Source organism: Emys orbicularis, chromosome 13 (genome assembly GCF_028017835.1).
Source record: "Emys orbicularis isolate rEmyOrb1 chromosome 13, rEmyOrb1.hap1, whole genome shotgun sequence".
NCBI classification, from domain to species: Eukaryota; Metazoa; Chordata; order Testudines; family Emydidae; genus Emys; species Emys orbicularis.
The window spans coordinates 44,523,877-44,540,339 of NC_088695.1; the positions used below are offsets into that span (position 1 = coordinate 44,523,877).

Consider the following 16,463-nt stretch of genomic DNA (forward strand, 5'->3'; position numbering starts at 1 on the left):
CCCCCAAAACAAGCTTTGTGGGCAGGAGAGCTCTTCTGACAAAGCCCTGCTCACACCTGTGATTTTTGTCAGCAAAACTTTTGTCATTCGGGGGAGGATGGTTTCAGACCTCTGAAGGACAAAAGTCCTTCAGGTTCCAGTGCAGATAATGCCTCTGGGCTTGTCTACACTGGCACTTTACAGCATTGCAACTTTCTCACTCGGGGGTGTGAAAAAACACCCCCTGAGCGCTGCAAGTTTCAGCGCTCTAAAGTGCCAGTGTAGACCATGCACCAACGCTGGGAGCTATTCCCCTCGTGGAGGTGGGATTTTTTAGACTGCTGGGAGAGCTCTCTCCCAGCGCTATGCCATGACCGCACAAGTGTGGCAGCGCTTTAACGTTGCCAGTGAAGACCTGTCTTCAAGTTGTGTTATTTCAAAGTCTTAGTTAGGGCTCTTTAAAGGCTATCCCTATTGAACAAATAGCAAAACACACATGCTCTACTAAAGTCCTTTAAAATTTAATTGTGAGAACAACTTGGCCTGGTTTTAATTTTGATTACTTGGTTTGCATGTAAATTAACTCACTTTGTTTTTGTCAGTGAATTGGTGCCACTCAGTAACTGTTCTGGTTTAAAGGGAGCATTCATTCATTTGCTGTGCATTTCAGTCCAAGGAAAAGTTATTTACTTGTTCCCATAATATAAGAACTAGGGGCCAAAATGGTTACTTTCCTTTAAATGCTAGCAGTATACTTGGGCCGTTAGCAGTTTGCTTGTTGTTGAAAGTTTTAGCTTTTAAGAGGAGTTCTCAAGAAGTGTATTAGACTTTGGGAGCCTGCTAATAGTTTTTATAACCCACTAGTCTCTCATGTAAGAAGAATGACTGAAAGCACATCTAGTTATTGCTGCTGTCTTTTGGTGAAGGAAAATTGGACGCTGCATCTATGACTTAGGTAGAAACAGGCTGGATTTGTAAAAACTTAATACAACGCTGAAAGGAAAGCTGCTGGTTAGAATGTCTGTCTTCATAAGGACATAGGTGTTTTCCTCATAATTTGTTTGAAACATGACTTGTGTGATCGCACTAAAAATAGTTTGCTTTGACTTTCTTCAGTAGAGATCACAAGACTTCAGGAGGCACACAAGCTGTCTGAATCAAACCTTTCTGAAAATGGAATAATTGACAGTTATGAATCAAGTTATTTAACAGTGAGCTTCCTGTGGTTTACACAGACTTCTGAATCAGAGGGAGGATTGAGGTCTGCAGCTGAGCTGAGCCTGGACAACTTTGATTCCAGTTAAACAAAAGAACACATCTATGAGCATTCAAAGCAATTCTCTGAAATCCAAGAGAATGATAGAGGTCTATTTTAGTTTTGTACCAAAGGTGCAAAGGCTGATGTTCGAACAGAGGAAGATCTTGTAAGGCCACCCTGCAAACCTAACCTCCAGAAAGCCATGCATCTTGCTGTATCATAGTGAGTGTATTTTAAAATACTGCTTTATCACACCACTCGTTGCTTGAGCACATTTGTCACCAAAGTGAAACACTTCAGCACATAAGTTGTCATGCAGAATTCTGTCCTTGGATCAAGTTGTTTTACCTCTTCACTGATATTCGCATCTTCATGTTTATACTTAACCATTCCCTCGCTCTGCGAGATCCTTGAACTGTGAAAATAAAGCTTAACAGCATCTTTCAAGCGATGTGTATATATACCACTCTGATTGACAATGATTTTATATAAACCACGCTTTTGGAGATCACTGCTTGAAATTCCCGTATTTTCAAATGTCAGAACAAAGTTAGTAGCTTTCACTTCAATTTCAAGTACATTGAGGCTCCCACTTAACACAGTTCTGCCTTAGCCATGTGATAATGTTGTATATGTGTGACCAAACCAACGCCTAGTTTACACTTAAAATGTAGGTTGACATAGCTACATCAGTCAGGGGGTTGAAAAATCCACACTGTTGAGTAATGTACCTATGTTGACATAACCCTCAATTACAGATGCAGCTAGGTTGACAAGAAAATGCTTCTGTCGATCTAACTACCATTACTCAGGGAGGTGGTGTTCCTATACCAACAGAAAAACCCCGTCCATTGGTGGAGGTTGTGTCTGCACTATGTGGTTATGCCAGTGTAGCTACAATGCCGTAGCTATGCTGGTCTAATCCCCATAGTGTAGACATTTCCCAAGTTAAGGGAACCATGCTAGAATACGAATCTTTCAACTCATTACATCCTTGATTCTGCTAAGTTGATCCCTACCTCAGTTTTGTAACAGTTCCCTGAAGCAAAACTTGAAAATTCGGTTTGTGTTGAGGTTGTGAGTTTTTTGGTGGGTGTGTTTTTTGGGGTTTGTTTTTCAACTTTGATTTTAAAAAAATAAGTCCTGAAAGTTTGTGTTAGCCTTAAAATATCAAAAATCCAAGTCTTGTCTTCGTTGACTTTTGCTCATGGACCTTTTTTTTTTTTTTTTTTTGAAAAACTGATCTTTATTTTCCAGAAATATACAAACTTATTCTCTCATTTCTCCATCTTCTTCTACTCCTCTGATGTACAGGACGTTGTTACATCTTATCAAAACTTCACCAAGGTGTCCTGACAACGCACCATCTATGTATTCTTCCGTGTTTGCAAGCTGCATGTTCATGTAGCCGTCGACAGACACCAGGTAGCGGATCTCAGGATAGATGAGGAGCTTTTAGCTTAGTTTAGGAAATAGAGGTATTGAGTTTTTAACAAAGGTTTCCTGTCTCACAAGTGCTCAGTAGGCACTAGAGTTTAAATGAGTGTTAAATTGGAGTTAAAAAATGTCTGTTCCCCTTTCAGTCACTTGGATTTGTCTTTCATGATGACACTTCACTAGTTTTCCAGTCACCATAGACTTGGTGTACCTTCGACTTTGTTCTCATTTTCTAATTCTTACTATCACTGGTGCAGCTCTAGCAGTACTGAGAGCACTCGCTTAGATGGGGCGACTCTTATTCTTGCATCATGTCATTTAGATATACTCTGAGCAGCTGTTGGAAAAAAGATTGATTGGGATCTTTGGATGCAAACTGATATAAATACTAAAGTTCTCTCAAATGCAAACTAAACGGGGGGGAAAAATTCCTAATCTTTCACTTAGCCATCCTGGGTATTACAAGTAACAATAGTAGGTTTAAAAAAAAAAATTAGACAGATGTGACTGTATCCTTTAAATAGAATTGTAACAGTTGCTGTCTTAGTCCTCTTAAATAAGGGCACACTTGTCCTTTAATCCACATAATATGCGTAAGACTTTTCTATCCTCTGTATTATTAAAAAAAAAAGGTGTATTAGTGAAGAATATTGTCTTATTTTTGGCCTCAGTAGGTCTCCTCATATCCAGTTACTATACCAATATATATACACAAGAGTAGCCCTGAAAGGAGTTATTAAATGTGCCATATTGTCCTTGTATCTTACCTGTACATTCCAAGTGCTCTGTGGGGACTAGATATTCTATTTTTTCATTAAAGTGATATTTACTGGCTTTGCATCTTGCCCTTTACTCAGCTGAAGTATTTATAGATTTCTAACTTTTAAGCCATGAAAATGTGCCTAGAATATGCTGTTGTCTGAATTCCATCTTCACCTGATTGGGAATAGTGTGTTTGAGCAATTCTTAAATCTACACAAACTTTCTTCTTAGACCATTCAGCATGGACAACTAAGCGAACAATGGTGGGGCTGTAGTCAGAGCAGTGCTTAGTCCAGTAAAATTGAAGGGGTGCAAGTGAGGCTGAAATGATCAGTAGTCAAGACTCTAACTTTGAGCTGTGTAATGTACAGAAATGACCTGGGTAAGGAGAAAAGACTCTAAAGCTAGAGACACAAGGAGGAAAATGTAACTTGAAGTCCACAAGAACTGAAACTCTTACCTTCTTAGAGGTAATATAAGGTTGAAGCATATTGTCAGGAAGTTTGCCCCATTGCTGTCACATCGGTTGTGTGAATGGATTTGGGTAGATAGGGTGGCTGTCATTCCAGCCCAGAGAATGGACTCTCAGGGTACGTCTTCACTAGCAATGCTAAATCGCTGCCACAGCAGCACTTTAACATGGCTTGTGTAGTCGCCGCGGCATAAAAAAATACCTCCATGAGGGGATTAGCTACCAGCACTGGGAGCGCGGTCTACACTGGCACTTTACAGCACTGAAACTTGCAGCGCTCGGGGGTGTTTTTCACACCCCTGAGTGAGAAAGTTGCAGTGCTGTAAAGTGCCAGTGTAGACAAGCTCTCAGGTTAAAGAAGTGGGGGAGGAAAATCTATACTTTATATAAAAGCATCCTTGTAACTGGAATATTTATTTCCCTTTGGTTTTTTTTTTTCATAGCTTTTTCTGACTCTCTTAAAATGGCCATCTTCAGGACACATCTTCTGATGCAGCAGCAAACAAGCTAAAAACCCAAGTAGAAGTAGCTTTCTCAATGCAGTTGCTGAAGCTTTTGAGCATTAGTTTGTAAACTTACTGTCAAATGCGTAGCTATAGAGCATTGCCATTACTGTGTGCTAATGTAGCTTGCATTCATGTTATCAGGAAATCCCCTCTTCTGGAAAGCAGCTTTTGGTGCTGCTTTATGACCTTTATATGTTGTGGTTTAGGTTGTGTGCTTTAACAGAACAATCACTAGTGTGGCAAGAAGCTCTCAGGACTTAAATGAAAAGGTAGTAACAAATTCATTTAAATGCAGAAGAGTTAAGGCCTCGTTAGAGCAATGTAGATTCCTTAAACAGAATAGTGCGGTCTGATTTAAAAGTTCTCTTTGAAGGTTCTTGGGACAACGTTAGACTATCTAAGTCCATATTTAGGTACCTAAATAGTCTGATTTCCCCCCCTCCCTCTCCCAAAAGATGTTGAGCACCCAACAGGCCCCATTAGAGCCTAAATAAGGATTTAGGAACTTAACTTTAAACATGCTTTTTAAAAAAATCTTGTCCTAAATCTTTAAGGTAGAAAAGGTGTTTTGGATTAAGAAAAGATGGAGTCAGGAGACCTGGCATTTCCTGGCTCTGCTGCAAACTTCCTGTGTTCGAGCAAGTCGCTTTTCTATATGTTTCCTCATCTGTCTAATAGGAATGCCTGCCCGCCTCTCCCTCACAATTTATGAAGCACTGAGCTTTTGTAGTAGATGGCATTGCAAGTGTGAAGTCAGTTAGTCCTGTAGTCATGCTGAACAACCACTGCCTTCCTCCAGCAAACTTTGAAATCTGTTAGTTTTCCAATACTGTAGTTTGTCAGTTTATGAAAAGTATGTGACATTAAACCGGATATAATAATATATATGATAGTGGTTCTTTAAATACTCGCCTCAGTGTCTGTCCCTTTAAGTACATCAAGCATAGGATGACTCACACCGAAGTCCCTGCCTTGTCTAATTAAAGGCTTGGGTTTTAAAACTGCAGCTTTACTGTGAGTATGGTGTATACTTGCACCAGGTGACCTCTACTCCTGCAAATGAAAAAGCTGGCAAAGATACTTAACTTCTGAGCCTGTCAGAACTAGTCAGAAGTTTCTGGTGTCTTGATTACGTTAATGTCCTAACGCCTGCTCAGACTTCACATTTTAATGCTGTCTGCTCTGGAAAGGACTGACCTTCTCGATCATTTTTTAAAATATTCATTCTTAAGCGAGGGACCTTATCAAAGATATAACTCTGCTCCCTTATCTTTAGTTCTGTTATGACTAAATGTAGTACCTCCTAATCTTGAATATTTTATGTAATTCAAAGTCTCTTGATGCACAGATTAATTTTATGTACTGCAAAATCTAGTTGACTTCCTGCGCTTACCTTCACTGGCAGAGTAGGATAGACTGCTCTCTAATTGAATTGACGGCCAAGTAAGCCATATTTGGATTGCTTTGTAGTTAAGAATTGGAGAAGTGTAACTTACAACTTTGCCCTCTTGTTATGACACTGAATATCTCAACAAGGCATTTCAGTTATAACACTCTAAGTTTGTCATTTGGCATCAACCAAAAATAGAATTATTCAAGCTTCTATAAATTTTAGTTTTTGCACCTGAGGGTGTTCAGAATTGCAATTGCCACATGCAAGGGTTGGTATTGTCTTGAATTTGAAAGCTAGTCTGTTCAGGAGAAGAAATATTATACAGAATTGCAGCGTAGAGCACTATTCATAACTTCCTAAACAAGGTGTGCTTATCCAGGGTGTTCTTTGGCAAGAAGGCTTATTCCAATGTTTTAGATTCATCCATTCATTATGGTTTTACCGTTCCGTCTATTGCTACTTGCTATGCTCAACAGCTAGCAGGGCCTGTAGAAATGGGAGCTGACTTCATTGTGCAGTTTAAATGAACTTCTCTCAGTTGACCTGTATGTACCCAGGCAGCTATATACGGACTACTCAGGAATAGCAAAAAATATTAAATGCAATATTTTATGCTGAAGTTGAGTCTGAGGTTTCTACAGTGATTACCCAAATGAACAGCCCTAATAAAGTGACAATCCTAAACTTTAAAATAGTTCTTTTTAACTATTACAAATTAGACTGTCCCTGCTTTTTTACATGGTTGAATATTAATCTCCATTAGTATCAAGCTCACTAAACTTCTTTACATACAGTTGCATACAGAATTTATAAAAGTCGGTGACTAAAGCTTTTATACCAAGTATGTTTGGTTTCAGTAACTGGACTTCAGAATGTAAACTGCTGTGACCAAGTATGCCAGCTGTGAAAAACACTGATGAGTTCATTTTGTTTTTTAGGGGGAATCTGTAAAATATTTCCTGGACAACTTGGATAAACTTGGAGAATCGGTAAGTTTAATTTAGTTGGGAAGTTTAAATCAAGTTAGTCTTGGATATCATTAGGGATTTTGTTGATTCAGTTTAAATATGTAACTTGTATGTGGTAATTGGGGAGTAGTGCTTTCATCTTGTTTTAGTAATTTACATGACCTACAGGTTGACTGGTAAAACATCCAAACATGAGTGGCTGTGGGTAAGGATAGGGCCGTACCAAATTCACAGTCCATTTTGGCCAACTTCATGATCGTAAGATTTTAAAAATCCTAAATTTCATGATTTCAGCTATTTAATTCAAAAATTTCATGGTGTTGTAATTATAGCGGTCCTGATCCAAAAAGGAGTTTGGGGGGGGTGGAGGAGGGCAGTCCTACTGTAGGAGGGGTTGCGGTACTGCTCCCCTTACTTCTGTGTTGCTGCTGCTGGCGTCGCTGCCTTCAGAGCTGGGCAGCTGGAGAGCGGCGGCGGCTGGCTGGAAGCCCAGCTCCAAAGGCAGAGCTGCTGCTGCTGCCTGAAGACCTGGGCCTTCAGTCAGCAGCAGCCACTCTCTGGCCACCCAGCTCTGAAGGCAGCAGCACAGAAGTAAGGGGGCCATGGTATGGTATTGCCACCCTTACTTCTGCGCTGCTGCTGGCAAGGTGCTGCCTTCAGAGCTGGGCGGCCAAAGAGCAGCAGCTGTTGGCCAGGCATCCAGCTCTGAAGGCAGCACCCCGCCAGCAGCAGCGCAGAAGTAAGAGTGGCAATACCGCGACACCCCTAAAATAACCTTGCCCCACACACACACAACACTCCCTTTTTGGTCAGGACCCCCAATTTGAGAAACAGTGGTCTCCTCTGTGAAACCTGTATAGTATAGGGTAAAAGCGCACACACAAGACCAGATTTCACGGTCCGTGACACGTTTTTCATGGCTATGAATTTGGTAGGGCCCTAGGTATGGAGTAGAATAGGGTGATTGTCCTGTCTGGTAAAACCCTCAGAAAACAGTATGATAGGGGCCAGGAGAAGTCTGTGGATACAAATTGCAGAGTCAAGCAACCACCACGGAACTCTACAGAATATATGAAGTCAGTAATTTTTCCATAGAAAGCACATGGTGCTGCTGTGTTCTGAAAATGTCTGCGGAAATAGCACTGTTTCCATATTTGTATTTAATTTGAAAATCAGATATGCTCTTTTTACAAATAAAAAATATGGCTTTTTCTAACAAGCTCCCACTGGGATCTAAAAGTCAAGCTGGATTTACTGGGTTCACCTATCAGAGGGGTAGCCGTGTTAGTCTGAATCTGTAAAAAGCAACAGAGGGTCCTGTGGCACCTTTAAGACTAACAGAAGTATTGGGAGCATAAGCTTTCGTGGGTAAGAACCTCACTTCTTCAGATGCAAGTCATCTGAAGAAGTGAGGTTCTTACCCACGAAAGCTTATGCTCCCAATACTTCTGTTAGTCTTAAAGGTGCCACAGGACCCTCTGTTGGGTTCACCTATCACTTTCAATAAAGATTCTGACGTTAGCTACTCTCTAACTATTCTGATGCATGAGCCATGTTTAAATCCAGCTCAGCTTCTTCTAACACGACTAATAGGGTTCAGAGGTGGTAAGCTTGTTTCCATGCACACCTGGAGCAGATCTGGTAAATAGGGTGGTTTTATTTTTAGTCATTCTTATGACCATAAATGTACATTAAAGAAAAAAAAATTAATTTGCTCTTTACAAAGTGGTTATCCAGATGGTGTATTTTGGTGTCCTGAATTTGCTAGTAACACTGTACGTCCATTGATCTGGATGGCTCTGGGACATTACAGATCTAATTATTGATACTCAAAGATGCCTCTTGCTAGAAAACTGTGCGTACATGTAAGAAACCTCTAGAACAAGAAATTGTGACTGTACAGATCACGGTTACATTTTATAATGTGCCTGGCATATAACACAGTTAATATAAATTTAACATGGGATGGAATCTTTTTGTCTGCTTTGGAAAATGTTTCAGCATTCCATTTTCCATGGGATTGTATTGCCTCCTAATAATGACAGCCATTTTGATTGTAATTTTTGTCTCATGAGCTTGTGTGTATATTCAGTTTGTATATTCATGTCCAGCGGTCTTGTTTTGCAGAACTTATGCATGAAAATTGGCCTTACAATGGGAAACTAACATCAAACCTAACTGCGGAGACACTGCATCTCTGTTATATTCCCAACTCCGGGGATGCTCTGGCACTGGAGCGCACACATGCCCCGGGGGGGAAAGGGTCCTCAGCACCCACCAGCCACAGCTGTTCGGCATCTCGGGGAGAGGCTAGGGGGAGGGCAGAGAGCCACAGGCAGGCTCAGACCTCTGGGAGGGGGTGGACTGGGGGCAGGAAGAGGCAGAGCGAGGGCAGGGCATTGGAGGGAGGCGAGGAGCAAGGGCGGGCCTTGGTGCAGCACCCACAGGGAAAAATAAAGTCAGCACCTATGTTCCCAACAAATGCTTTGAAGCCTAATAATACCCGATACTTGAGAACATAAGAACGGCCATACTGGGTCAGACCAATGGTTCATCTAGTCCAGTATCCTGTCTTCCAATAGTGGCCAGTGTCACGTGCTTCAGAAGGAATGAACAGAACAGGCAATCACTGAGTGATCCATCCCCTGTTGTCTGCTCCCAGCTCCTGACAGTCAGAGACTAGGGACACCCAGAGCATGGGGTTACATCCCTGATCATCTCGACTAATGGCCATTGACAGTCCTATCCTCCATGAACTTATCTAATTCCTTTTTTGAACCCTGTGATAGTTTTGGCCTTCACAACATCCCCTAGCAACAAGTTCCACCAGTTGACTTTGCATTGTGTGTGAAGAAGTACTTCCTTTTTGTTTGTTTTAAACCTGCTGCCTATTGATTTCATTGGGTGACCCCAGGTTCTTGTGTTGTGATAGAGTAAATAACACTTCCCTGTTCACTTCCTCCACACCGTTCATGATTGTATGGACCTCTATCATTTCCCCTTCTTTAGTCGTCTCTCCCTGAAGCTGAACCAGTCCCAGTCTTTTTAATTTCTCCTCATACAGAAGCTGTTCCATACCTCAGTCATTTTTGTTGCCTTTCTCTGTACCTTTTACAATTCAAATATATTTTTTTCAGATGGGGTGATCAGAACAGCATGCACCTAATTCTTTCTTTTCTTTTTTTGCAATGATTTTGAGTGAGGAGAGTCTAAGCTATCATCTAAACTTAAACTATATGTGGAACCAAAACAAAACCTTTCCTAACTTGATTATCAGGTTAGATCTCACATCACTTACCGAGTCTCATTTAGAAGTTCCAACATCAGTGCTGCTTGTTTGCCTTTTGCCTTATGGCATCTGTCTGAAGCAATAAAAGGAGTACTAATTGTTTGTCTCTAGTAGCCACCCAGGTGGCTTTTTTAACTTTGTTCTGATTTTTCACACCCATTGTTATGCCTGTCCACACATTAAATTTAAAACAATCATTTTGACGGCTGCTTCTGTTTTGCAGCCACCTTAAAGTTCTTAATCAGAACTATAAAAAGGAATGATAGCAATATAAGAAATTCCAGTTAACTATGCCTTAGAGTCTCTAGCTATAAATACAATAAATAACTTCATTTCTTTAGAAATTGCACCTTGAACTAAAATGATTTTAGTCACTTATTAGAATGGTGACTTTTAAAGTTGGATAATAGTATTTAATTGTAAATCACAAATGTTAAGAGGTGTAGCTTCCTTCAAAATCATTATCGTTTGACAGAAATGACTAGATCTATTCAGGCAAATGCAAGGTAATTTTGTTATGAAAGTGTAAATCTAGCTTTGGGTAGGTTCTCTTGGTTTATTCTTTCCCATTTGTGTATTAGAGCACAGCTTTTTGCTGGAGGTTAAAGATTATTTTTGTACTTTGGAACTGTAGCAGTTTATGGGTAGAAGTACTCACTACTCCTGTCTCATGCAAACAGACCGATGCTGTGAAGTTACATTGTTAACGAACAGATATGACTCTGGTCTTTTCTCCTTTAACATAAGGAAGCTAGAGAGATCAGCATGTCTAAAACCTGCTCGTTCAGATTGTTTGACCAGGTCAACAGAATAAGGAAATCTATTCGTTTACATACATGATTATAACCAGGCATGTTTATTTCAAAGCTGAATTGTAATTTTCTCTGTTTTTCCGTATCTTTCTCACTATTGGTCAAGTAGAATATTAATTGTAAACATTTTATATAGGACCTTAGCTTTGCATAGCATGTTAGATTATGGCTATGGTCATAGTTCTCATCAAGCTGCTACATGTGCGTGTACATGAGCAAGTATAAATAGCAGCGTAGCCAGGTAGCACAGGCAACAACAGCAGAGGAACAGCCAAGCCGGGCAGGTACATACTCTGCACAGCTCAGTCGTCTCTCTGCTTCCTGTGTTACCCCAGCTATACTGCTATTTGTATTCATTCTAGCTCTCATTGATCTATCACGAGCATCTGTGCATGAGTAGGGGAATCATATCCCTACCTCAGCGTGGACATATCCTCAGAGACATGGTCCCTGCCTTGAACAGATTCCAATCCAGATTAGGCAGACACAGTGAGTCACACTAGCAAGTGACACATTCTGATATTTCTAAGTAGGTTGGGAGAGCAGACAGTTCAGGAGTGGAAGTAGAGGGTGGAAAATAAGGCCAAAGTAGTGGGTTTTGAGGAGGCATTTGGAGGAGTTGGAGTTTGGCTCCTTGGAATGAGAATGTTACAGACAAAACAAGCAAGGTCGGAATAGGTAAGTGTGGGAGAGCAGGAGAAAAGGAAATGGCAAAGCTGAGAAAGGGGGCGGAGTCCTAAGGACAAGGTTGAGAGTGACAGGAGGTGAGATGCAGGCTGAGGAGATGATTTTTAGCTCATGGACATGGGATGTTTCAGGGAGGCCAGTGATGGAGTGTCATTTGTACTGGCTAAAAGAACAATAGCGTGATCCAGAACGTTGGCAGTGAGGATTGAAAGGAGGGGATGACTTAAGAAATTGTACAGGAGCAAGAAGGCCTCAGAAGTCTAAATGTGAAATAGAAAGGAAGGAATTGGTGCCCTGTGGTTGCATGTATGACAGGGAAGAGTGGATCAGACTGTGGGGATGGAGAAAGGAATTAGAAGGAGGTGAAATTCAGCTTTTTTCCTATGCTTAGGCATTGGGAAACCAATGAGGAGATGGGAATTGATGGAATCTTCTCAGTTGGTGGTGCCTTCAACTATGCACAGACTACTTGACACTCACATTGCCCTTTACAGACTCTGTACAGTTTGATTAAATGTAGCCAATTGTGAAGTAAAATGTGGTGGCTTTTATATGCCAGTAACACTAAACAGTCTTTAAGAGGGGAAGTGAAACACTTTTTTTTTTTAATTGAAATTTAAGCTGAACGTTAATGCCCAGTTGTGAGCTTAACCCAGGTGTCCTGGTCACTGATGGTGCTCTTGCAGGCATGTGTGTCTTGGGAGTTCTAATAGGAGGTCAGGGTCTTGCATTTTATCTGCTGGAAAGGAATTGTAGAAATATGCTTTGTGCCCTGTTTTGTGTATTTGAAATATGTGTTTAAAAAGTCTGCTTGTCTTTTACCTTAGAAATATCAGGAATATCTGGTTTTCCCTGGCTTTGATGGAGGACTTCTTTGAGAGGGAGTTGATCTCAGGAATGTGTTTGATCTTTTGCTCCTTCACAGAAAGGGTGGTGGTGGTCACTCTGCAGCAATGACAGCCGCTCTCCCAAATGTTCATTAGGCACTGCAGTTAAGTGTGTGTGTTTTATCTAAAAAAAAAAAAGGGGCATTTTAAAATCTATCTAAAAATCCTTTCTCAGTTTCTTAGTTTTCAGTCTCTGTGATATAATTTCTCAGATTTTCCCGTGTTAGTCTTTTCCTGGCAGCCAATTGAATGTTGTAAAGCAAGCAGGAAAACTTATTAACCTTTCAGGCTGCTTTTATCCATGAGAGAGGCAAAAAAGGGCAAAAGCCCAGCTTTTTCTTCCATGGGTCACTTTTAAGACAGTAGGTGGAGTTCTAAAGGCTTCAGCTTTCCTTCTGAGAAACTAGGTCACGCCGTCATGGATGTATGTCAGTACCTAAAGATGAGAGCAAAGAGGGGAGCCTTGAGGTGGATCAGAAAGTTTCTTGGTAACTGGTTTTTATCAGAATCACCCAAACATCTCCGTTGTGGCCAGTTTGAATAAAAGAATCAGGAGTTTAGAGAAAACGGTTGCTGTTCCCTCATTAGATTCACTTTCTGATTTTCATGCATTAAAACAAAGTGCTCCTTAAAATCTTCAAACCCATTTTTAACCTAATTTGTAATTTTATTTACCAATGCTTTTGTTTTAAGCTTAAACCCTTTTAAAATTTAATTTTAACAAATGTCTATTAAAATAGAATCCCATAATTCCCTGTCTGTAAAAGCTTGTAGTGATATATCTTCTTGTTAATTGTTTTTAAACAGTTTGTCTGAAATTTTATAACAATCCCTTATTGAAAAGAATTAAACATTCAGGTTTTGTATAGCTTTAATTTAAAGCAAAACAGGCATATTCGGGCATTTCAAAATCTGAACTGTACTACTGTTAAATTATAGTTAAATAAACAAAACTAGGTTTATCCAGGGGTTTCTTTCTATCCCCAGTAGAAGTTGGTTGAATCAGAGTTCTCTTGACATTGCTTCACAAGTTTTTCCAAAGGTCTCATGTTGAGCAGTGAGCCCTTCATTGACTAGGATTATTAGGAAAAGCTCTTTGAATAGATTAAGTGAAGAGAGACTTGCTTTTAAACTTCTCTAGGTTTCAAACATAGCTTGTTTTCCAAAACTGCCATGAATACCAAAGCATGACATGTCTGAACAGTGAAGTATAACAAAGGATTTATATATACCTGGAGAACAAAGCTGTGCACATAAAATTTAGCAAAGTGGCTGCTCAGAGGTAAATGCACAAATCAGCAAAATGACTCCTGTGAAAATGGAGAAGCCAAAAATGCATTAGCTTTCTTTAGGGATCAGGTCCCACAACTTTGGCCTCTTGGATTCATCTGTTTAAATTCCTGCACTTTGGAAACACAACTCTTTCTTGCACTGAGTATTTTCATTCCATTGGATGTCGCTACTCATAGCGGAACGCCTAGAAACTTTCTCATGCTGCCTGTTACCCATGAGGGAGAAAGGCAACAGGTTGCTGTGCAGGCATCAAGGAGTTCCTTGTGTTTGGATTCTTTGTGATGGCATCTATGGATTCCATAAAAACTTAGGTAGTCTCAATACCTTGTCAAACAGTGGTTCTGTTCTTTAATTATGAATCATGATCAACTGAGCAATATGCCAAAGAGGGGGAAGCTAGTGAATGAGTGCTTACTGTTAGAATTGGTAGAATCATTCGAATGCAGCCCTCTGGGGTAAAGGGTGGCAGCCAACAAATGCATATTGTATAACAGATGGGGGAAGGAGACTTGTTACAAGAATCTGTAGTGAGGGAATAAAAGAAGCTGGTGGCATGAGAAACGGGTAATGCTCCTTCCAATATTGTTTACCAAGGTCACTTGATATGTAGCAGAGGGAAAGTTTCAGTTCTCTAAAGCAGTGTTTCTCAACCTTTTTGATACCAAGGACCAGTTTGCTGCCGCCTTAAACAGTATCAGGGAGGTCTCAGGGACTGATGCCAGTCCACAGACCGGTCGTTGAGAAACACTGCTCTAGAGGGATTCTCATTTTAGGATTGGGTGTGTTAATCCCAGTTTTAGCAACTGAGATCTTTTTAAAATGGAATAGTGCATGGAGACTCGGTTCAAAAATAACTTTCCTTCCAGCTTTTCTAGGTCAGAAGTCTGCTAAAGCCACTATGCTCATTATTGTTCCCTAACTGGCAAACTTTGCTTTATTTTTTAGGATTATCTTCCATCGCAGCAAGATATTCTGCTGGCACGAAGACCCACGAAAGGGATTCATGAGTACGACTTCGAAATTAAAAATGTTCCCTTCAAGATGGTTGATGTAGGCGGCCAAAGATCAGAAAGGAAACGTTGGTTCGAGTGCTTCGACAGTGTCACATCGATACTTTTCCTGGTCTCCTCAAGTGAATTCGACCAGGTGCTCATGGAGGATCGGCTAACAAATCGCCTTACAGAATCACTGAACATTTTTGAAACAATAGTCAACAACCGGGTTTTCAGCAACGTCTCCATCATTCTATTTCTAAATAAGACAGACTTGCTTGAGGAAAAAGTACAAAAAGTGAGCATCAAAAACTATTTCCCAGAGTTTGAAGGGGACCCCCACTGCTTAACAGACGTCCAAAAATTCCTGGTGGATTGTTTTCGTACCAAACGCCGGGACCAACAGCAGAAGCCCCTATACCACCACTTCACCACTGCTATTAACACAGAAAACATCCGGCTGGTTTTCCGTGACGTCAAGGATACCATTCTTCACGACAACCTCAAGCAGCTTATGCTACAGTGATGTGCAAAAAGACATTTTTATTTGAATACCTTTTGTGTTTTTAAATTGTGGTTTACAACAGGAATAGAAAAATCCAGGTCCTGTCAGACTTCTTGATGTGTGGCTGAAAGCTGCTGCTGAGCACATTATTGCCAATTTCTGCTGAAATTGAGGCTTTAATCTCTTCCACTGTAGCTTTGAGTTGACTCAGTTATTTTATAGCAAACCTAAGTCCAAATAACCTGTAAGGTGACTAAACTTGACCTCCAGTGCTTGTATGTTGCAAAAAGTATATCTAGAAAATGCACTCCACCGTCAAAATTCCAAGTCTAGACTTCAGTGTAACATTCATCGGAATTACATTAGACTTGTAGTAGTAGTTTTTGAAAACTGTTCCTTTTCACCTCTTCCTTAAAACTATAATGAAGACTGTGATAATATAGCTGACTTTGATTTCTCAGGTCCTTCGTTGGTTAGATATTCCATAAATTTCTTGTTGGAGTCATTTAGAAACTAGGATAATGGTAATAAAGCCTTTCCTGCCTTAAATATAAAGTTTTGCATGGGTTTTTGAGTGTAGGGTATGCTTTAGGTCAGGAAATACAGAAAAGTTGGGAACTGTCAGCATTAATACCTTCTGCCAGAAATGTGTAAAGACTAATATGATCAAGAACTAGTAAATGGCACAGTTCACTCTAAACTTCATTTTCTATTGCATATTTTAAGTACTCTGCTTGTTAGAGCTATAACAAAGCACAGAGCACTATGATCTGAAATGTTGATCTGTGGGAAGGAGAAGCAAACTGAGCTTTAGAATCTGTATTCTCACTTTGTCATGATGCTGAATAGCTTACATCCAGGTACCTTGCCCCAGAGTTTAGGCCGATTTGAAATGCTTTTGTATCTTTTCACCATAACTTTTACAGTGTGCCTAGTCCTACATCAACAAGCATTCACTAACGCACAGAAGTATTTGCAAACATAAGTGCCTCCTGTCTTCTGTCCTTCTGCAGTGTTTTCAGTGGCCTTACATGAAGACAAATTCCCCAGACAGTGGCCTTATGCAGATATGGGTAAATAGGCCGAACACCACTAGGCCAAAAGTCTGTACAGAAAGATGAGCATAACATGTCACAATAGTAAATGCTAAAGTCTGAAAACTTCAGAGAATCTGTCAGAATCAGGTCTAGAAATCCTGAAGAATCATAAGAATGGCCATACTG

General features: G+C 40.3%; 1 protein-coding gene across 1 annotated transcript in view; it reads left to right on the forward strand.

Moving 5' to 3' along the window:
- Positions 1-15,930, forward strand: part of GNA13 (G protein subunit alpha 13) — a 39,402-nt gene extending 23,472 nt beyond the window's left edge. The window contains exons 3-4 of the mRNA XM_065416289.1: positions 6,746-6,796; positions 14,689-15,930. Coding sequence (XP_065272361.1) covers positions 6,746-6,796; positions 14,689-15,261 — 624 coding nt within the window. The 3' untranslated portion in view covers positions 15,262-15,930. The remainder of the gene's footprint in view (positions 1-6,745; positions 6,797-14,688) is intronic.
- Positions 15,931-16,463: the final 533 nt, after the last annotated feature.